At 54.4% G+C, this 19,508-nt stretch overlaps 9 protein-coding genes across 9 annotated transcripts in view; 4 read left to right on the top strand and 5 right to left on the bottom strand.

The window, feature by feature from the left end:
* N656DRAFT_722602 (nicotinate-nucleotide pyrophosphorylase-like protein) overlaps nucleotides 1-4,280 on the bottom strand; it is a 6,700-nt gene extending 2,420 nt beyond the window's left edge. The window contains exons 1-2 of the mRNA XM_064812503.1: nucleotides 1,337-4,280; nucleotides 1,230-1,276 (exon numbers count right to left, since the gene is read on the bottom strand). Of these exons, the coding sequence (XP_064675301.1) occupies nucleotides 1,230-1,276; nucleotides 1,337-3,926 (2,637 nt within the window). The 5' untranslated portion in view covers nucleotides 3,927-4,280. The remainder of the gene's footprint in view (nucleotides 1-1,229; nucleotides 1,277-1,336) is intronic.
* Nucleotides 4,281-4,948: 668 nt separating this feature from the next.
* Nucleotides 4,949-6,147, bottom strand: N656DRAFT_773912 (synaptobrevin). The gene is made up of 4 exons (XM_064814161.1): nucleotides 6,021-6,147; nucleotides 5,413-5,574; nucleotides 5,288-5,357; nucleotides 4,949-5,224 (listed from the first exon to the last, which is right to left on the bottom strand). The coding sequence occupies exons 1-4, from the start codon at nucleotides 6,093-6,095 to the stop codon at nucleotides 5,205-5,207; spliced, it is 327 nt and encodes a 108-aa protein (XP_064675300.1). The 5' UTR covers nucleotides 6,096-6,147; the 3' UTR covers nucleotides 4,949-5,204.
* Nucleotides 6,148-7,082: 935 nt separating this feature from the next.
* Nucleotides 7,083-9,539, top strand: N656DRAFT_773910 (HET-domain-containing protein). Its single transcript, XM_064814160.1, has one exon. The coding sequence runs from the start codon at nucleotides 7,425-7,427 to the stop codon at nucleotides 9,237-9,239; it is 1,815 nt and encodes a 604-aa protein (XP_064675299.1). The 5' UTR covers nucleotides 7,083-7,424; the 3' UTR covers nucleotides 9,240-9,539.
* Nucleotides 9,540-9,562: 23 nt separating this feature from the next.
* N656DRAFT_57359 (Lipoate synthase) lies at nucleotides 9,563-11,137 on the top strand. Its single transcript, XM_064810144.1, has 2 exons — nucleotides 9,563-10,682; nucleotides 10,745-11,137. Exons 1-2 carry the CDS (start codon nucleotides 9,683-9,685, stop codon nucleotides 11,038-11,040), a joined length of 1,296 nt encoding a protein of 431 aa, XP_064675298.1. The 5' UTR covers nucleotides 9,563-9,682; the 3' UTR covers nucleotides 11,041-11,137.
* N656DRAFT_773909 (glucocorticoid receptor-like (DNA-binding domain)) lies at nucleotides 11,136-11,957 on the bottom strand. The gene is made up of 3 exons (XM_064814159.1): nucleotides 11,745-11,957; nucleotides 11,501-11,672; nucleotides 11,136-11,445 (listed from the first exon to the last, which is right to left on the bottom strand). Exons 1-3 carry the CDS (start codon nucleotides 11,849-11,851, stop codon nucleotides 11,383-11,385), a joined length of 342 nt encoding a protein of 113 aa, XP_064675297.1. The 5' UTR covers nucleotides 11,852-11,957; the 3' UTR covers nucleotides 11,136-11,382.
* Nucleotides 11,958-12,490: 533 nt separating this feature from the next.
* Nucleotides 12,491-13,065, top strand: N656DRAFT_57313 (uncharacterized protein). The gene has a single exon (XM_064810142.1). It carries the CDS (start codon nucleotides 12,578-12,580, stop codon nucleotides 12,917-12,919), a length of 342 nt encoding a protein of 113 aa, XP_064675296.1. The 5' UTR covers nucleotides 12,491-12,577; the 3' UTR covers nucleotides 12,920-13,065.
* Nucleotides 13,066-14,772, top strand: N656DRAFT_57308 (uncharacterized protein). The gene is made up of 4 exons (XM_064810141.1): nucleotides 13,066-13,279; nucleotides 13,347-13,462; nucleotides 13,514-14,193; nucleotides 14,256-14,772. Exons 1-4 carry the CDS (start codon nucleotides 13,212-13,214, stop codon nucleotides 14,586-14,588), a joined length of 1,197 nt encoding a protein of 398 aa, XP_064675295.1. The 5' UTR covers nucleotides 13,066-13,211; the 3' UTR covers nucleotides 14,589-14,772.
* On the bottom strand, nucleotides 14,623-16,913 carry N656DRAFT_773908 (uncharacterized protein). The gene has a single exon (XM_064814158.1). It carries the CDS (start codon nucleotides 16,651-16,653, stop codon nucleotides 14,956-14,958), a length of 1,698 nt encoding a protein of 565 aa, XP_064675294.1. The 5' UTR covers nucleotides 16,654-16,913; the 3' UTR covers nucleotides 14,623-14,955.
* Nucleotides 16,914-17,953: 1,040 nt separating this feature from the next.
* N656DRAFT_699350 (WD40 repeat-like protein) lies at nucleotides 17,954-19,335 on the bottom strand (the record flags this gene model as incomplete). Its single annotated transcript, XM_064810780.1, has 2 exons — nucleotides 17,954-18,931; nucleotides 19,000-19,335. 2 exons carry the CDS (start codon nucleotides 19,333-19,335, stop codon nucleotides 17,954-17,956), a joined length of 1,314 nt encoding a protein of 437 aa, XP_064675293.1.
* Nucleotides 19,336-19,508: the final 173 nt, after the last annotated feature.

The raw sequence follows: 19,508 nt of genomic DNA, 5'->3' as shown, positions 1-19,508 counted from the left end.
CAAGGAAGATTACAGAGGTTTGGGCCAAAAGTCATCACCCAGTTCTATTGGCCAAGACTACCAAGATCTCGATACAGTAAGGCTCGCACAGCCCTGCCAGCTACGTGCCACTGGCCACTGTAGGAATAGTGCATGGCTCCCGTTTCGCAGGGCTTCATGTGCGGTAGCCAATCAGCGGAATTCGGGATCAGCCGCTAAGCCCAACGAAAATACAGTGCGGTCGCATTCTTTCAAGCTCCTCACACGTTGGCGGCCCCTCGCGCTAACAGAACCGGGTGATGACTTTTGGCCCCAACCTCCGTACACGAGGAAGATTGGGAAGAAGATTGGGCGAAAGAGAATGGGTGAGAGAGAACGGGCGAGAGACACTGGGCTAGCCACCCACATGCATGCCAAGAATGGCCCAGATGGGCCTACGATCTACGATCAGCATCCAGGCTTGCTGCCTCTGTATCCAAGAGATGTATTATCATTACACACTTACCACTCCTAGCAACTTACATCCGCAGACGAGGAGATGGAGAACTGGGGGAACAACTGCAAGAAGTCAGACATCCCACTCCAAGAGAGCGCAAATGAACCGGAAGCGAGGTGAACGGTGAGAACTGGGTAAAAGAGGCCGCAAACAGACTTGTTGAACACCATCCCCTTGACCCTCTTGATCTCGTCACCAAGCCAATGCTGACCGGTCTCAAGAAGGGAGAAGCACAACTGCCGTTTAGGCCTATACGGGCTGGGAACTGCTACATGTTCTGAAAGGGATCGATACGACAAGACGAAACATGCTAACCTCGACAAGCCTCCAGTCCTTACCAGAGATGGATATTGCTGAAGAATTGAGAAGCGCAAATCTCACCAGCATGGTCAGGAAGGAGGAGGATAGCCGTCGTTTCACTCCAGGTTTCACCAACGGCGCAAGTGATCGATCATCTGTCTATGGATTTCTCCCTATTCGAAAACTCAAGTCTCAGAAACCCTATACCTCTGCTCACTTACTCTCTTTCTCGGCTACTGGCATCGTATGTACAAGCCGGCCGCCTCCGAAGACAATGAACAATTCGCGAACTGCCACATAGACGAACCCATTGTAAATGATCTCCGCCACCAACTCCTTGGCAAAGGAAAGATGTAGACAGAAAAGAAACAAGAATGAACCGCACCGTCCAGGTGGATAACCCTCAAAGCAGGAATGATATGTACGGTCGTGGTAGGGATAGTCATTAATCAACAGGGATGCCGTCGTACTCGGCGTATCCCAGGGCAAGGTTCATATTTTCTAGGCCAAGTGTTAGTGAAGCCGAGATACAACTAGATGTTCGCAACGGAGAATACTTACGCAAGCATTGGGTGGCAGCGCCCTTCAATAGGTTATCGATGGTGGCGCAAACCACAACCCGCTTCCCAGTCTTGTCCACCTCGAAGCCACCAACCATGACGCCGTGCTTCCCGCTAATGTCCTTGACCAGGGGCGGCTCCCCAACCACCTTGACGAGTCTCTCACCGGCATATCTGTCCTGGTAGATCTGGCGAATGTCGCGTGAGGTCATAGTCTGGTTCAGGGGGATCGAAATGGTGAGATGGATACCCCTGAACCAAACGGCCACGTGAGGTATGAATGCCACTTGGGCGCCCAGCTGGCTGCTTACTTCACGCTCGTGGATGTGGCCCGTCAGGCTGTACGGCATAATGTTGTTGGTAAGAAGATTGACATCATTCTTGGGAGATGGCTTGGTCCCGGCGCCCGAATACCCGGAGACGCCGAACACGTGGGGCATTCCGCCAAGATGAGGCACGAGGGGCGCGATGCCAAGTTGCGCGGCCGTGGCGTAGCAGCCAGGATTCGAGATTTGAGTGGCTTGCGTGATTGCCGACCTTTGGATTAACTCGGGGAGGCCGTAGGTCCATGCGTTGTCGAAACGGTAGTCGGCCGAAAGATCCACGATGACGCTCTTGTGGTTTGACGCCTTGCGGCCCTCCCAAACCGCCTCGACAAAGGGCTTGCACACGCCGTTGGGCAGAGCCATGACCCAGCAATCGATCTCGCCCCGACTCTCCATATCCCGGACATCCTCGGGGCTCAGATTCTCGTAAATGACCTCCCGCTTGTCATAGCCCTCAAGCTTCTGGCCAGCAAGCTCGCGAGATGAGACGTGACGGAGGTCCATGTTCTGGTGCGAGTTGATCAGACGAATCAATTCTTGGCCCGTATAGCCACGAGCTCCGATAAGTGCTACCCGGGCGGGTTGAGATCGCGATGCGTTTTTCTTTCCATATGGTGGGTTAGGGTTGGTCTGGGTAACATATCCTCTCTTGCCAGCCTGCCCGAAGATGGGAGCTGAGAGGATTGGACGGCGGGCGAGGGTTGAGTAGCCTCGGGCCTGCTGAGCTTGCGGCGCCGAAGACCTCTGTCCGTTCTTAGCAGCACGATGCAGCCTGGATTCTAGGTTAGAGTCCCCAAGCATCGCTCGGCCATTCTGAGTGAAGTCCTTCATCAATTGCACAATTTCGTCGCCATTTTCAATGCCGTACCAGAACATAACATCGCCGTTCCGCGTGACGCTGCCATCCGCCTTGTCGAAAAACCAGCCAAGATTCTCGTCGTCTTCCTTGACGGTCCAGACAAGCTGAGGATGTTCCTTTCGAAGGGCGGTGAAGATGTTGTCAGCGACATTGGTAAGCCAGCCAGATTTGGTGATGGTCAGTGTGGCAAGTGTAGCCTGGCGCCCGTGGCTCGCCGGTATGACGATGGCAAGGGCATTCATTGGGCCATCGTAGTACGCCTTGAACTTGTTTTCGGCCAAAAAGTCAAGATACTTTTCCACAGTTGCCATCGCATCTGGGCCTTCGCGATCACGAATCAGGACCGTTTTCAGAGCCTCGATGTCCTTGAAGTCGGAGAGGCTGGTGGCCGAGAGCAGTTTGTTCCCGCGGCGGATGAGAGTCCCGGCTCCAGAATCAGTGAAGAGCTCCTTTTGGAGCTCCCCGGGGTGAATGATGGCGACGCTGGTTGCCCGTGGCAGAGTATCCAGTAGCTCCTTGATCTCCTTGATCTTTAACCTGGTGCCATACTTGACCCAGGATTGCGACATGAGGTGCTCATACTCCTCGTCAAGGTTGATGGCTGAGATCTTTTGCCCAGCAGCATCGAATAACCCCCCCTTCTCGGACAAATAAACTACCTTCAGGGGTTCCAGCGCACGGGCCAGCTCGGCGGCAGCGACGTCGGCGTTGACGTTGAGAATCTGGCCGTCGTCGGTCTCGGCCATCGAGGTAAGTATGGGGAGATAGCCGTTATTGATGGCGGTTTCAATTGACTGCTTGTTGACACCCGTAATCTTTCCAACGTATCCCCACTTGTTCTTGTCCAGATATTCAGCCCTGAACATGCCAGTAGTCAGGGGCTGTGCGTGGACACCTTTCTCCTCCAGCTTGTTCACCAGGTTGAGGTTTTCCTGCAGGAACAGGTCGCGAGCAACACGGAGAGTTTTGGCGTCTGTCACTCGGATGCCTTCTTCGAATTGAGGCTCGATGCCGGCCTGCTCCAGCAGGCTGTTGAGCTGGGGTCCGGCGCCATGAACAATGACGGGGGAGAGGCCGACGGTGTAGAGAAAGGCCAGGCTTGAGCATAGCTCGTCGAGGTAGTCGGTTAGAATGGCGCCGCCAACCTTGATTACGGCGAAGCGCTGTGATGAGACTGACGTGAACAACGACAGGTACTGCTGGACTTCGCGCTTGGACCCCACGGACGAGAGAGTTTGCACAATCATGCCCCTCGTGCTAAGATCGGTGCTTCGGGCTGTAGATGACGAAAATGGTTGTTGGCGGCGTAGAGCCGTCGGAACGGCAGCGACACGGTGTTTGCCGGGCAAGCGGCGCACGCTGCGGCGTGCGCCCGCCCTGAGGGCAACGGCACAGGCAGAGAGCATTACTGGAGGTTGCAGCGGCCGTTTCGTCAAGCAGGATCTAGGAGCCGGCCGGCGCAAAGGGGTGGAGGGAGCGGACTAGATCAGAGGGAAGCGGACCGGTAAGGCTTCCTCAAGAGACGAACAGCCGAATTAACGAGGGGGGTTGACTAGGGAATTGCAACGCGACTGGACCTCGGATGAGTCAATTGCAACGAAGGTGCCCACCATTGACGGTAATTCAAACCCAGGTAGCAGAAGAGGGAAGACACGGGACGCCTTGCTAACGGTCAATGGCACGAAATCTCTACTAAAAGCAGGCCGCAGTCGGGTGCTGTCCAGGAATTTAAATCTTGGCCCTGCAAGTGTCGGTCAAGCAAGGTGGAGGGGCAACCAAGGGCTAGAAAAATTGAGACCGAAACCGCAAGCATGCAGCTGTTGCCGAGCGACTTCGGCCCGCACCAGAAACGAGCACTGTCTGGCTTTGAGATACGTCCTTCTTGCAACCGTCTACGATAAGAGGCCAATGCCCGTCCTTGACACTTCCCAAAGACATCATTTGTCCCAAATCAGGCCATCACCGGCATCTATGCAGGGAAAGATCTTACCTGTTGAAAGTGTCTTCTTTAACTTCCTGCAGTGCCAAGCTACAACCCCACGCTCCAACAAAAGCAAGTCCACAAACGTGGAGCAGGAGATATCTTATCAGATCGCTGCAACACAAGGCCAAAATGGTGAGGTGGTTATTCACCAAGAGGGTCAAGAGGAAGTCAAGACTCGATAGTATGATGGTCTTACTGAATCGACTCAACACATCGTCAAGTAAGGGTGCAGTGTCTTGTCAAATGCAATTTGGCCCAACCTCTATCTCCCTTCTCTACCTATACTCCTTCTCAAGTTGGGCTCGCTCCAAGTGTCCGAAGTTCGTGTACTCCGTACCTACATGATGGGACCAAGGCGTTTCGACGAGCTGTGGAGTGCACTATTTCCCAACCACATGGAAGGTGAAAACGCTTGTTGATGTAAACTGCTACCTGAATTGGCTGTATCGGGGAAACCGCTTCTCTTCGTCACAAGTAGTTACAGATGTCAGCGTCGGCATTAGAGGTCCAAGGCGACGACTGAGTGAAACCCTCCAACACCGGAACCCCTCAAGGGGGCTTACAAAAAAGAACTCCCAGAAAATCAAAGTCCCAAACGAGCCCAGTTCTCCTTTCCCACGAATGCTGATCAAGTGCAAAGTTCAGTCCGCCACTTCCGCCACTTCCAGATCCACCCATTCCTTCGTCATCATAACTGACATTATTTACGCGTAAAGACCACTGATAACCTCCTCGTCAGTATTTTCCCACTCACAAACGATGGATTGGTATTACGGCACTAACCTGCTGGGATGATGATGATGGCGAGAAGCGCAATAATGCCGACGGCCAGCAAGACCTTCATTCGCTGGTGCTGTAGAACGGTCAATATTTGCGAACAGAACGTGGGTAACGGCAGGTCTGCATACTCTATACCATTCCGCCTTGCGAAGTTTATTGGAACTGCGGTTGAAAAGGCTGGATGTCTGAGCCAAACCAGTTGTCTTGTCTGCCAATGAATCCACCATTTCGCCTCGCTGGGCAAGCGCTTGGACGTTGTATCTGGCCTCCGCTGTGGCTGCGTCAAGTTCCTTGAGACAAGTCAGCCACTTAATTCCTAGAAGAGCGCAACAGAGCACCGATTTGAATAAATGAAGCGGTCGCGTCCGACGCGAAGACTGCAGCTCTCCCGACCGCGAAGTTTGCCGAACTCCGGTCACGGCAATGGGGAAGTTGCTGATGAATTTCCCCAGGTCGCCGTGAGCGACACGCGCAAACACCCGACAGGTAAAGCAGGGCCGGGCAGCCATTCGATTCCCGGACCAGCTTCTGGACGACTGCGAGACTTTGTGGCAGGATCCCTCCCAAGGCATACAACGGAATCCCAGCGGTGGATTGATACGATTGCGGGTCGGGAAATGTGGAAGACGACATCGCTCGTAGAGGGCGGGAACTGCGATTTGGAGGCTCCAAGACTCCATCGGGTGTTGCTTCCCGGCTGACAAAAAGCACAAGCTCAAGGGAATGTTGAACTTACTTCTCGAAGCTTGGCCGTTGAAGAAGAACCCCCTTGTCCGCTAGGGACATACGGGTCATACGGTTCGGAAGCCATCTTCGCTGTCGAGTGTGGTTTGTATTGACGGTTCGCAGAACGATCGGCGCGACCGAGTGGTGTCGCAGAACGAGAAGCCTCGTTCAGAATTCAGCGCGCAGGGTAAAGTGCGATGCGAGGCGTATTCAACAATTTTCGATTCTCGATATTTTGTTGATGTCTGGATATCGGTGTCGATGTCGAATTGTCGATAGATGCTGGCAGAGAATGGTGGAATGACAGGTGCTGGCGGTTGGATGAGCGTTGGGATGGGTGCGACTTGTTTTGCGTAACTCAGCGGAGTCCGTTGGCCAGGACTGCGGCTGTGTCGACCCCCCAGCCAAAATGCCAAGACCGCCAGCACCAACCTTAACAGGCTTTATAATGGCTACGGTAACATGCCGATGTCCCTCTCTAACAAACTCATGAGGCGGAGAATTGGCTGGATGATATCCGCAACCAGCCTTACGTTTGGGATCGGCTGCACAAAGAAGTTGAAAGAACGCCAGTCCATTCATCCACACTGCCACACATTGACGTATGGAGGTTTTGCCATGGTGTGGCGCGAAGCGGTACACGAGCATCTTGTGGCTGCTGTCACAGCTTCGTTTCATCATCATCCAATACATGTTCAAGCGGCATTGAGCCGTCGGATCTTTTTGGCCCGATTCTATCCAAGCGATTAGGAATGCCGAACTTGAGTGCAACGCCATGATGGCTTTCGGATCGATCTTGGAGGCGTCGCAAAGCAGAGGACGTCTATTGTTCATAAGGAATGTTAGGTACAGAAGGTACTACTGTAATCACTGTATCATGTACTCCGTATTATATATACAAACCGGTATCGTACTCCGTACAACCCTTAAGGTATATAAATTATGTATATACAATACCCAGTACGATGCCCGATCGCCTGTAGCTCCGTATGTTCCCCGTAATTACCAACTATCCTTACCAGATCTATCAGTGGTGCCTGCCCAATCGGCCTCACGAAATTGACAAGCTGGAGCCAACGAGAACCTACACCGTATGCTCATCTACCTCCCTGCAAACCCCAACAGGACCAAGCTCTGAACACACCACAGCATCACTGAAGTAGGTAGACCAATGTTACCACAGGAGAGCCTTGGAAGACTGGTCGAGAGCTTCGGGCATCGATATCAACATGTTAAGTGTTAACCTGTGTACGTTACCCCATGTTTGGGGGCCGAAGGATTCGTGTCTAGGCATAATAACTGTTGAGAGCACCCCCTCATGTTTAAGGCCGTCTCAACCCAACTCTTCGCTTTTCTCTGGTCTGCAAAGTACCTCGCCTTAGACACTTGTTCTCCCGTTTGAGGATCCTTAGCAATGGTATCCTATAGCCCTCTTGACCCGCAAGTCCCCGAAATCAGAGTTCTCAAACTACTGCGAGGCAAGGGCGACAGTCCGATCCAGTGCGAGCTAAAGACGGTGTCTCTTCGAAAGCCGCCGGCGTTCAATGCGCTCTCCTACGTCTGGGGCAATGCAGCAATAACGAAACCTATCATAGTCGACGGCAGTCCCTTTGAAGCTACTGTAAATCTTGAAGCAGCACTCCGCGCTATCAGGTCGCCACTGAGATCTCAGCTGATCTGGGCAGACGCCGTCTGCATCAACCAGAAGGATGTGGAGGAGAAAAATACCCAAATCCCGCTGATGAGCGACATCTACTCCACCGCGGCAGATGTCGTTGTCTGGCTGGGTCCATCGAATCCTAACATCAAGCTGGCCGTGTCGTGGGCGCGTGAATGGAAGTCGTCCATCCTCCCCGCCTCGCTCTCATGGGCGAAAGTGAACTTGGCGGCCGACTTTTCGGCAAAGGGACGGGAAGCGCGCAAGATCGCTTATTTGCGGACGTATGAGGGGTTCCTAGACATATTCAGCATGCCCTACTGGACTCGGATGTGGACGTACCAAGAGTACTACTTGGCAAAACGCGATCCCATATGCCTATGCGGGGAGATAGAATTCAGGGCCACGCTCCTTGCCGAGTTTCTGGACGACATACATTACGTACTCTGGAACCAGATCGAGGACCTCTACAACGACACGGACAAAGGCACTACAGCAGCTGGCGAGCAGGACGAGTTTATCAACCAGTTCGCCAAGTTCAAGGACACACTAGCAGAGAAGAACGCCCGTGCCCCCCATATTCGGCGCTCCCTGGAGCCATCCCCTCGCCCAGTGGCTCGCCTTTTGTCGGCCACTGCCGGGCTGAATCACTATGATCCCCACGACAGATTCTACGGCGTCTACGGCATGGTACCCGACTGGGCGAAGGCGTATCCGGCTGATTATAAGAAGCCGGTAGACCAAGTGGTCATAGAAACCACAGTCTACCTGATCCACCACGAAGAAGGTCTGAAGATGTACTACACTTTCCCCCTGCTCGACGACAGGCTGTCAGGCAGTCGCTACCCCTCCTGGGTGCCCAACTTTAATGCTCAAGACAAACAGTCTCCCAACATGCATGTACCGGGCCACTCAGTGCTTGACAGCTCTCTGTCGGTTTACGAGGAGGCACCTCCTGCCCGTGTGAGCGAAGACATGACGACACTGAGCCTCTCAGCCCGGAACCTTGGGGCATGCGAAGTTGTATTTCACTTTCACGAGCAACGCCCAGGAGTTCTGAAGCAGATCTGCGGATTACTGAAAACGGACCCTGCTTCGTTGCCGGGAGACAGCCCCCTTAAGAGGATCAGAGACCAGGGGACACTCATCCATCGACTCGGATGGGCTTGCGTGGTGTTCGACAAGCAGAACGAGTCTTTTACGATCGAGGAGGTGCTTGAGAGTTTTGACGAACTTGCTGCCAACTACCTGGAATCTGAATCCGTTCCTTTCGAGAAAGCCTTTTATGCTCTGGATGCATGTAGCAAAAGCGTCAAATGGCTCGTGGGGAAAACCTTGTTTGTCACTGAGAGCGGCTTCTTCGGAATAGGGGTTCGCGATATTGCGGATGGTGACATCCTGACAGTCGGACCTCAAGCCAATGCTCCCCTTGTTCTCCGAAGAGTGGATGATGATCATCACAAAATGGTGGGTACGGCCTATGTCGATGGCCTGATGGCCCCGAAGTCTCTGGACGAGTCGCTTGTGAGGGAAGTCAGAGAAAAGGAGCTAGAAAGCTTCTCGATTCGTTGACGAGTTGAAGAAAGCAGGAGCCAGCTTGCGGTTTACAGGATACTTCTTGGCTAGCATTGCATTTCCTTGCCACTCTATTCACATTCTGTATTGCAAGTGAGCGGCTGCAGTAGGTCAGAGAGACATCGAGGATTCGAGTGCTCAGCCAGTCTGTCAGTCGCGGAGAGCGGAGAAGGGTTGAGGGCAGTCAAATGGATCCCTTGCCAGTGGGGCAAAGTAAGTTACCTCAATTGGCTACGGGTAATTACACTGTTTGTAGGTAATTACATGTAACAGTGGGGCACCAGAATACCATCGGCGGACAACGGGCTGGTGAACCGCAGAAAACCGTTTTGTCGGATGATGACACCTCCTGATGCAGACCACTGAGTTTATCCCACCGTCTTCGCCGAAAAACCCGAGGGCGTCTCTTACACCTTAGCTACGAGGTGTAGCGCATTATTATGGCCTCTCCAGTCCCGCTTCGGCAGATCCAACTTCCACTGCGGCGCTCGGTGGCGAGTGCCGTCGCCCTGTCGTCCCGGGGATATGCAACCATTCCCTCGACGTCGGATGCCCAACGGCAGCAACACCAGCACCAAGATGCCGCATCTTCATCGACAAATCCCAGCGGCGGGACCAAGCCGCGTCCTACCTACTTCAAAGACACCACCGTAGCTCCCTTCTCCGACTTCCTCGCCTCTCCATCCTCTCCCCTATCTCCAAGCGAAGCCTACGCCCCGCGGACGGCGACCGTTGGGCCGGACGGTCGCAAGCGCACCATCACGCGCCTTCCAGATTGGCTCAAGACGCCGATCCCGTCGGCGGGAGCCAACCCCAATTTCGCCAAGATCAAAGCCGACCTGCGCGGACTGAACCTGCACACGGTGTGCGAGGAGGCGCGGTGCCCCAACATCGGCGAGTGCTGGGGCGGCAGCAGCAAGGCGGCCGCAACGGCGACCATCATGCTGATGGGGGACACGTGCACGCGGGGGTGCCGCTTCTGCAGCGTCAAGACGAGCCGCAAGCCGCCGCCGCTCGACCCGCACGAGCCCGAAAACACGGCCGAGGCGCTCGCCCGCTGGGGGCTGGGATATGTCGTCCTGACGAGCGTGGACCGTGATGATCTCGCCGACGGCGGGGCCCGGCACTTTGCCGAGACCATCCGGCGCATCAAGGCCAAGAAGCCTACCCTCCTGGTGGAGGCGCTCACGGGGGATTTTGGCGGCGACTTGGACATGGTCAAGATCGTCGCCGAGAGTGGCCTGGATGTGTACGCGCACAATGTCGAAACGGTCGAGGGTCTGACGCCGTATGTGCGCGACAGGAGAGCGACGTTCAGGCAGAGCTTGAAAGTGCTCGAGCATGTCAAGGCGGTGAGAGGGAAGGAGGGGATCATCACCAAGACGAGTATCATGCTGGGTCTCGGTGAGACGGAGGAGGAGATCTGGGAGACATTGAGGGGTGAGTGTGGTCCTATTCCGCCTGTGAACAACACAGGACATCACTGACTTGTTCATCACTAGAGCTGAGAAAGGTTGACGTTGATGTCGTCACTTTCGGCCAGTACATGCGGCCAACTAAGCGTCACCTCAAGGTTGAGCGCTACGTTACGCCTGAAGAGTTCGAGCTTTGGCGGCAACGTGCACTCGATTTGGGCTTCCTATACTGCGCCAGTGGCCCTCTGGTACGGTCTTCCTACAAGGCCGGTGAGGCGTTCATTGAGAACGTCCTGAGAAAGCGCGCAGGTGAGAAGGCCATGTCGGCAGAGAGTCTCAGCCAGGCACTCGCAGCCGAGGGGGCGAGCAGCAAGGCGCTGTAAAGACCGTTGAGCAGAAAGAAGGAAAGTCTTCAACATTTCTGGAATGGCGTTTCACACACCATCATACATGGGAATAAATGGATTGGCTTTGGGCCACATGGATTTGGAGTTCAGGGCATTGGGAAATTTATTCATCATGGGTTTGGTAATGTAACATCATTGTACACAGAATAGACTCCGACGTCGAGACGTCGATGGTGCTGTTGCTGTCGATTCAACATCCGCGCGTCTGTTGGGGCAAACAGCCTTCTCATAGATTGCTGTTCCTGGGCTGCCGGAAAAATTCCACATGCTATCCAACAGCGCTGCACCCTTGCCTTTCAAAGAGTCTAGCAGCCTCGTCTACCAGCTCGCCTTCTTCACGCCGGGCAAGTTCCCGGCAAGCGCGTTTAAGCGGAACATGTACTATAATAACGTCAGCAGGGCATAGGACTTTGGTCTCCCACGCAGAAGGCCTTACTCTTGTCATTTTGAAATCTCTTAGCACACCCCTTGACTTTCCGCCTAGAATACATCGGTTTCGGATCTGAGTGGGACGCGTGTAGCAGTGCATCTGGGCGAGCTGCAATTGGGCCATGGCACGTGTACGGGCAGGAAGCGTTGTGTTGCGGATGATGTAGCGGAGCGCTTGTCTGTGCTGGTCGTCAGTAACTCAGAGGACGGGAGAGACGTCAGAAGAGGCAGGTAGGTAGGTAGACACGCACCTCTCGGGCTCAGCGGCTTCGAAAGCCTTGCGCTTGGAATGGTCACGGAGTGTCCTGACATTGGTAAAGCACCCAAGATCAAACTTCTTCGCCCTGAACATGGACATCTTGGCGGTAATTTGAAAGAATTGAGCCCGTGATCGCAAATCAATGAAGTGCGCCTTTGTAAAGCAGTCGGCTTTATCTTGCTTGACCTCGACGGAACTCGATTGTGGTTGATGCGCCAGAGTTCGAGGTCGTGGATACTGCCAGGCGGTGTGGAAATGCCGGCGATCATCAATCAAAATCCAGCCAATGCTTGGCATTGCAGGCTGCGACACGGTCCGTGCGCGTCTGCAAGCTCTGCAAACGGGCACGGGCCATGCCTGCTGGGTATATAATCGCGCCTCCCCTCCCGCCTTTTCCAGTTCTCTTTTTCTCTTTTTCCTTAGCTCTCTTTGCCTTTTGGCTTAGATCAAGTGTAGTATCTGTTCTTTTCAGTTTAATCTCTGAAACTGCTCTACGGAGCAGAATCGTGATTATTCCAATTTTTGTCACCAGGCGGACTTCCCTCTGGGCTTGCCCATGGTCGTCTGCCACAGTGTCCCTGGTATTACACTGCCTCCAGGCGACGCGAACCATCTTTTTCATTGCAATCTGGGGCTTGCTCCGGATGTGAGGAAGAAGAGCGATGGTTTCTGTTCGAATTCCATGACTGCATCACTGCGGTAGGCGGGTGGGAGTGATGTGTGCCAACGCTGCCTGGACGCTGCCTCGTGTACTGGAGGACAAAATTCTGCTTTCCAAGACCGCCATGCTGCTTGACTTGTTGATGCTATCGAACTGAACGCAGAATGCCAGTCCCTTTCTTGCCTGGGCCAGTCTCAGACGAGCAATCAACAAGGTGGAGGCGTTGTGCCACAACTAGCCTGAGATGCAGTCAGATCTTACCGACATGTTTGGTTTGCCAGCTATTGCTTTGTTACCGTCCAGTACGACCCTCAAGATCATCATATTGTGATGCTCGTTTTCCGTGCCTGGCTCATATGGCACCCGCCGGCTTGCCTAGGTGGACTGACTGCATATGCTTGCTACCACACGTCAAGGACTCAGGTCGCGATGCTCGTTTGCCCATGCAGTGTTCAAACGGCGACTTGCCTGAATGGCAAAACACTTGGATTTGCAGACCTCACTAGGTCCTCCGTAGACCTACAGAGCTCCTTCCTCTGAATCTGCGAGCGAACGAAGAGCAAACGGAAAACGGCGTATAATGGAAACTGCCCTCTGGTACTCCGTACCGGTTCCCTTCTCTCTTGCAACCATCGAAACGTTTCTCGCCTCGAAACCCATCCACGAACTACGCTCGATCGTTAGTTACCTTGACTTTCTCCCTTGAAACCCATCCAAGGATCCCTCTTTTGATCCTTACCTTACGTCTCTTGCTTTCTTCCCCTACCCTCACTCTCGCAGGACCTAAAACCGCCTACCATGTTTCGTCGGCGCTGGTCAGGTCTCCCGGCAGACCCGGTGTTCGCCTCCGACCTCACCGAGCTCGGGTTTGTTTACCCATCCCGTCGTTTTGATCCAAATCCGTGCCGAAACTGACCATGTTGCTACTTCAAGTTACTTCGTGAACGACGTTGACGAGATTCGTTCGATCCAGAACCCTGGTTACTACTTCAAGTATTTCCTGACCAAGAACGAGCGATGGAACGAGCGCCAACGCTTTGCAATGAACGGTGGGTTGAATCTACAGGCCGCCTTTGATCAGGAAACTGAACCTCTTGCAGAAGCAATCGCCAAAATCATCAGTTCCCGTCTCGACGCTGAAGGATTAACTACCATCACCCTCCCGCTTGGCACCCCCAAGACGAAACCTCATGTTCCCATCCGGATCTCGTCCGATCTCCACGCCCGCTCAACTCGCGTGGTCCTCCTCTTCGGTGAATCCGCCCAAGAGTTCGGCGTCCTTGCTCACCGGGTAATCGGCGGACCAGGCGGCATTACCAAGGGCTCAGTCCTGAGTTTCGTCCAGGCCCTGAAAGCCCAGCAGTCATCTGCCACCGACCCGTCCCCGCCAGGCATCATTCTCACCAACCCAGGCGAGCTGTGGTGGTGGCCGGAGGGCAAACGGGGACTGACGCCGACTGGCCGCCATTCTATACCACTCAGCAGCGCGGTGCACTATGGGGTGTACCATGACCCGGACAAGAACGAGATCCCCGAGAACAGGACGATTGCCGAGCACGTGGCCTGCGTTCTTGAAAGCGTTGTAGAAACGCTAGTCAACAAGATGGCGAAGCTGGACGTCATTGCCATCGGGGACGTGGCAGAGGCAGTTGAGGAATACCTAAATGACCATGCTGTCTGGGAAAGGATTGGTCATAGGATGAACACGCTTGTGGTATTGGGCGGGTTTTACAACTCGGCCAACTTCAAGTGTGAAGGGTTTAAGCAGTTCATGAGCGAGGTATGTTGTCTTGTGCGGCGACTGGCCCCTATCTCGAATTCATGCTAACGGGGGATCAACAGCGCGGCCGTGCCTACGTTCTTCATCACATGCCGCTGGACAACCCGGTCGCCGGAGCTGGCGGCAATCCCAAATCGGCATGCTTCACCTCATTCGGCTGCCCCGTTTACAGCGCAGGTAACGCAGCACTCACCGAGATGTTGCTCATTGAGACACAGTCGGCGGTGCTGAAGTGGATACAACAAATAGCGCTGAAGGGCGACGGATACAAGAACGAGATGTTTGAGATTTACGGTGAAGAAGATGGCTCCTGCATTGAAAACGGGGAGGACTCATGGGGTGCCTGGGAAGGAGAGGCCGCTGACGAGACCGCCATTGAGAAGGTGGAGAACTAAGGGATATGTAAAGCGAAGCACATCCTTGAGGGTTGCATACTCAAAGAGTTGGCTCGATGGCGTAATCCGAGGTTTGTGATGACCTCGAAAGCAACTCAGATACCTATAAACGCATACCAGAGTGGCAGCTAGTCCGACAGATCTCTCAATCTGATACATTGCTTCCCCATGCGGTTCGTTCCTGGCATGTATACAAGGCCAACCGACATCGCAATTTAAAGACCCTCCAATCCGCCCAATACCGCAAACACTCCTAACGAGCGTCATAGACCTGCGCCAGAATCAAAGTACACATGCTCATCCAACTCCCCAAACCTGATGATATACATGCACACACAACCAATTGATCGGCACATCTTCAGCCCCTTTACGCAGTAAGCCAAGACTGCCACCCTCTCGGAAGCGGCTTTAAGTCCTCCAATACGTCCTTTACCCGCCTCTGGCGCTCCTCAATCACCTTTTGCTCGGCCGTCCATCGATTAGGCAGACTTGTATCCTCGGCTTTGGCCACGCCCTCGCCCCAGAGACTGCCAAACCACCCTCTCCCTGCCGCGGCACCGTCCTTATCCTTCCTCCTCCTCGCAGCGGCCGTCTCCTCCTCCTCCCTAGCCAGCCGCGCCACCATGGTCGCCCAGTTCCCCAAGCCCGTGGCGAGGCACTCGCGGCAGGTGGCGCGGGCGGCATCCTTGTCGCGCGCCCCGGCGGGCAGCTTGTGGAGCTGTTCCTCGGCGATGTCGACGGCCTCGCGCGTCCAGGCCAGCCCTTCCTCCTTGCTCGACGACGACGCGTTGGAAGAGGCGTACATGATCTCGCCTATGTGCAGGCTCAACGCCGCTTCCTGGCAGAGCTCTCCGGCGTCTCGCACCGGCGGGGCGGTGCCGTCCGGCGGCGGCGGGGGGTAAGCGGGTGGTGTGAAAATGGCGGATAGTATGGACCAGGGACCTGTCTTTGAGGGTGCTGGAGATCGGAGGGTGGATGCTAAAGTGGTTGAGGGAGGTGCAGGGAGGCTTCGCCTTGCTCTGAGGATGGAGACGAGGATGGACAGGGCTGATGATACGTCGCCGTGACGGGCTCGGAAGGTGGCGTAGGCTGTAAGGGCGTTCAGCAGGTTCTCGGAGGGGGGTCCTGCGGTGTCGTTGAGGGTCCATGACTTGTTGTCCAGGGGCTCTGAGGGCAGATCATGCCGCTCAGAGGCGGCCAGGTGTACTGCGTCCTCGAGAATGATGCTGGCCGGGCCGGTGATGCCCTTGTAGTCGAGCCAGGAAGCGTACGCTAGGCCAGCTTCGATTCTCTGACGGTTAGTAAATCCCACGGTTGAGAGGATTCTGAGGTAGACGGTATCTGGCGATTCAAATCGCAACTCGCAGTCTTCCTCCTTCGGAGCGCCCTTGTAGCCCGGCGGCAGGGGCTTGGGGTAAGGATTTGACGGCCCGATCATGACGCCTGGCGGAAACAAGATCTTCCTCGACTTATCCACCACCCAGCCCTCCATGTGCTCTGCTGCCTTGGCGTAGAGCATCAGGGCCTCGTAGTAGCCTCTCCTCCAGTTCTCAGATTTAGCGCTGACGTCCTTCGTCCCGGGCGGATAATCCGATGGCGCATCCTTGACGTCCTTGCCGTCGATGCTAGGGTCTTGAAGCCTCTGTATAGTGCGCTCGGCCCACCAACCCACCTGCAACCAGTCGGTAATCCTGCCTGGAGGCGGCTCGTAGCGGGCAGTGTGGCCGCCGCGAAAGTGATAACGGGTCATGTACCTCCATTCGTGTGGGGTGGGATACCGGCGCTCCAGCAGCTCCTGACCGATAGCGACCCAGGCAACAACCACGCAGATTCCGGCAACCCATATGTAGCCTACATACTTGATGCCGGTCTTGATTTCGTATTTAAGCTGTGCCTTGCGCTCTGTGGTCAGGTAGCGGACTCGCGCGGCGGTTGTAGTCGGCACCGAGAGAAAGGGAACCTGTGGTCGGTAGCGGAGGCCAGAGCGAGCTGCAGTGCTTTGCGCAAACGTGCGCTGCGGATTTTGAACTGCCGCTCGACGAAATAGAAGTAGACGGAAACGCATTATAGCGGTTATATAGCGTGGAGAGCAGGAAACTGATGTCTACAGCTGATCGGCCGGTATCTTCTGTTATCCCATGCCGCGCTGTTCCACATGCTACATGAGCTGTTGAGCAGCTTCCGTTCACCGATGTTCAATTAGTGCATCGTCGTTTTTTGTTGTAGATTCTGTTTCGAGGCAAGAATGACGTCCTGCCGTTGGCGGTGGCCGGTGATAACGGCGTGTACCTGCCAAAAGATGAAGTGCAAGCCCTTATGGTCGATGACGGAAGTTGAAAGTGAGCTGAGCTGAGCTTTGAGAGAACCAGATCCACAATGCCCACCCACTTACTGGATGTAGTCTAGTGGGCCTTGGCAAGTCCCGCATGGTAACGTTGGAAGTTTGGGCCACCTCACCTCACTTGAAGTGGCTACAGTCTGCACGTTGGTCTTCGACAGTTGTCGTTGCCTGCTGCTCGCTGAGAAAGCTTCCTACCTACTCCGTACAGGTAGTGTGAATTACACGGGGTCGATGGAACGGGAAGGAGACTCAGAGGCTGGGGAGGTAGGGGGAAAATGAACAGAAAATGCAAAAAAAAAACATACAACACCAGGGATTCGCTGGTCGTCACCGACCCAACTACTAATCTGGCCCTTACTGGTTTATCTAGGGGAGAGCGGACGGGATCCCGAGCTTTCCAGTAGGTATGGTCGTATGTGCTCGTTTGCGGACAATAGTCGATTTATATACACAGAAGATTTACAGGGAGGCAGCGCCGTTGCAAGTTTGGATCGAATATCATGCCTGGTCAACATCAACATATCTATTACCCTCACCCTCATACAAAATGGATGCACTTGGGTAGTCCTTCTCTCAGCGCTAATCCTGCCGAAGCAGTCTATTCGCATGCGAGCACATCTAACTGCCGGAGCCTTATATATTGGCCGATCAAGCTTGCGGGACGCAAGCTTCATGTAAATGCCTTGGTCTGTTAAGAGGTATAGTAGAGCGGCCGATTTTTACATACAAAATCTAGCTTGCACTAACAGCGCGCAGGTAAAGACTGCCCACACCAAAACAAGCAGCAGAGTACTAGAGGCAGATATTCTTGCCCCCTTTCCCTTGCGAGAAAACGTTTATATATCTTATTAGGAAGCAAGAATGGACCGCCAAAACAGGCCCCATACGGCGCTTCAGAGTCCATGCCCTCGGCTATTTTCAAGACGTCCAAAATGGGGAATGAAGCATCACTCGGTTTAGTGAGATGGAGGTGTGGTCTTTAAGGTCTGTTCCATAACGAGTGGGCTCCCATATAGCTATCCTATTACCGATTGGACTTCGCTTCAACGTATCGCTGGAGTGTTTGCTTCTGGAGTGCTCGCTGCTCGTTGATGATCTCCCAGAGCTCCTCATTCTGCCTCTGCAACTCCTGATCTCCGGCGGACTCAGCAGCCGGCTGATAGAAGGCTGCTATTGCGCTCTCCAGCGTGTCTTGCGGGAAACTGGTTGCGCCGAGAAGCGAGTCAAATCTGGTTTCGGGAGCTGAGTATGACTCGAACTGGCCGGTGAAGGTGTATATCCGCTCCGCCTGTGTGGGCTTGGTGATGGTCACCGTCTTTGTCGGCCTATGCGTTGGGAATGGCGAGATAAAGGCGATATTGGTGACGGCGGCGTTGAGGTTAGCTAGTTCTACAGGCGACTTGTTTTCTGCTATGTCCCACCTCAAGATTTGGCCCCTCGGATGCCCGGTAAGCAGCATAGTGCCGTCATAGCTAAAGCTCAGGCAAGAGGCGGGTCCAACATCTGATTGAGTCGCGCCGAACGGGGAGGATATCTGCTCCACCGTCGAGGCATCTTCAGACTGGGCCCCCAACAGGGGCTTTGAGGCAAACAACTCTGCCAAGTAGAGCGAGCCGTCATCGCAGGATACACAAAGTGCTCTTGCAGATGGATCGAGGGAGAGACAGAGGGGAGTACTAGGGAAGAGCAGTGTCCGCAACACGTCGCCGGTCTGGTAGTTCCAGATGATACACGACTTATCCTTGCTTGCAGACACGCAGAAATTTGTGTCGCTACTAGCATTCGTGCTAGCCGAGAGCGCCATAATGGCCGCCCTATGGTTAGAGAGGCTCCGCTTTGGTTCGTGCTCTGCGGTAGAGTCAAGCTCGAGCAACTGTGGAAGAGACCAGACGTGGATATCTGAATCATCGGACCCAGTGAGGATGTGGTAGGGCGTTGCAACCACGCAGGATACTGCCTGAACGTGGCGAGCAGGAGTCGACACTAGTCGGCCAGTGCATGTCTGTAGTAGGCGCGTTAGTCAACATGACAAATTCCTCAAAGATTCCGTTTGCATGATTGCAGCCTCACCTCCCAGAGCATCAGCCGGCCTTCTGTTGTCCCCATGACAAGCACGTCGCCGGCAAGCGTGAGGCATCTTATCCTTTCTGGAAAGGCAACGAAAGCCTCCTGGTTCCCGCGTATCCTGGAGTAGACATGCACATAGGCTTTCTCGTGCTGAGCTGCGAAGACATGTGTGTCGCTCACGCCCAGGCAGTTCACTGGGACCGAACTCTTTTTAAATGTCGACTTGACTGAGTAGGTGGGGCTGAGTGTATGACAGTAAATGCCAACATCCTTTGCAACAGCAGTATTGGAGGAGAGAGGAGGTCCGCAAATTGTCGAGACGAATTCTTCGGTGAGCATTGCTGCCGACGCCCCGTGTTCAGGGGCTGCACACTCCAAAAACAGTCGGTATGACAGAAAATGAAGGTCGTCGACGTCAAGACTGAAGTGGTAGTGAACCAACTCGCGAGGATATTTTGGGAATTGGTCGACCGGTACGGCAATTGTCACTTTCCCTTGGTGTTTGGTGTTGA

Source organism: Canariomyces notabilis (assembly GCF_033297395.1).
Source record: "Canariomyces notabilis strain CBS 508.74 unplaced genomic scaffold N656scaffold_1, whole genome shotgun sequence".
In the NCBI taxonomy this organism is placed as follows: Eukaryota; Fungi; Ascomycota; class Sordariomycetes; order Sordariales; family Chaetomiaceae; genus Canariomyces; species Canariomyces notabilis.
Note: the sequence above shows the minus strand (reverse complement) of the source record. Positions and strands in the feature narration are given on the sequence as shown.

Bases quoted from the DNA above. Each gene is read 5' to 3' on its own strand.
- N656DRAFT_773912 (XM_064814161.1), bottom strand. From the start codon at position 6,095: ATGGCTTCCGAACCGTATGACCCGTATGTCCCTAGCGGACAAGGGGGT. The intron at 5,575-6,020 runs GTAAGTTCAACA...ACTTGTCTCAAG, and splicing joins CAACGGCCAAGCTTCGAGAA to GAACTTGACGCAGCCACAGC. The intron at 5,225-5,287 runs GTTAGTGCCGTA...GGAGGTTATCAG, and splicing joins CATCATCATCATCCCAGCAG to TGGTCTTTACGCGTAAATAA.
- N656DRAFT_773910 (XM_064814160.1), top strand. From the start codon at position 7,425: ATGGTATCCTATAGCCCTCTTGACCCGCAAGTCCCCGAAATCAGAGTT.
- N656DRAFT_57359 (XM_064810144.1), top strand. From the start codon at position 9,683: ATGGCCTCTCCAGTCCCGCTTCGGCAGATCCAACTTCCACTGCGGCGC. The intron at 10,683-10,744 runs GTGAGTGTGGTC...GTTCATCACTAG, and splicing joins GATCTGGGAGACATTGAGGG to AGCTGAGAAAGGTTGACGTT.
- N656DRAFT_773909 (XM_064814159.1), bottom strand. From the start codon at position 11,851: ATGTCCATGTTCAGGGCGAAGAAGTTTGATCTTGGGTGCTTTACCAAT. The intron at 11,673-11,744 runs GTGCGTGTCTAC...CGACCAGCACAG, and splicing joins GAAGCCGCTGAGCCCGAGAG to ACAAGCGCTCCGCTACATCA. The intron at 11,446-11,500 runs GTAAGGCCTTCT...ACGTTATTATAG, and splicing joins GAGATTTCAAAATGACAAGA to TACATGTTCCGCTTAAACGC.
- N656DRAFT_57313 (XM_064810142.1), top strand. From the start codon at position 12,578: ATGCCAGTCCCTTTCTTGCCTGGGCCAGTCTCAGACGAGCAATCAACA.
- N656DRAFT_57308 (XM_064810141.1), top strand. From the start codon at position 13,212: ATGTTTCGTCGGCGCTGGTCAGGTCTCCCGGCAGACCCGGTGTTCGCC. The intron at 13,280-13,346 runs GTTTGTTTACCC...TGCTACTTCAAG, and splicing joins TCCGACCTCACCGAGCTCGG to TTACTTCGTGAACGACGTTG. The intron at 14,194-14,255 runs GTATGTTGTCTT...GGGGATCAACAG, and splicing joins TTAAGCAGTTCATGAGCGAG to CGCGGCCGTGCCTACGTTCT.
- N656DRAFT_773908 (XM_064814158.1), bottom strand. From the start codon at position 16,653: ATGCGTTTCCGTCTACTTCTATTTCGTCGAGCGGCAGTTCAAAATCCG.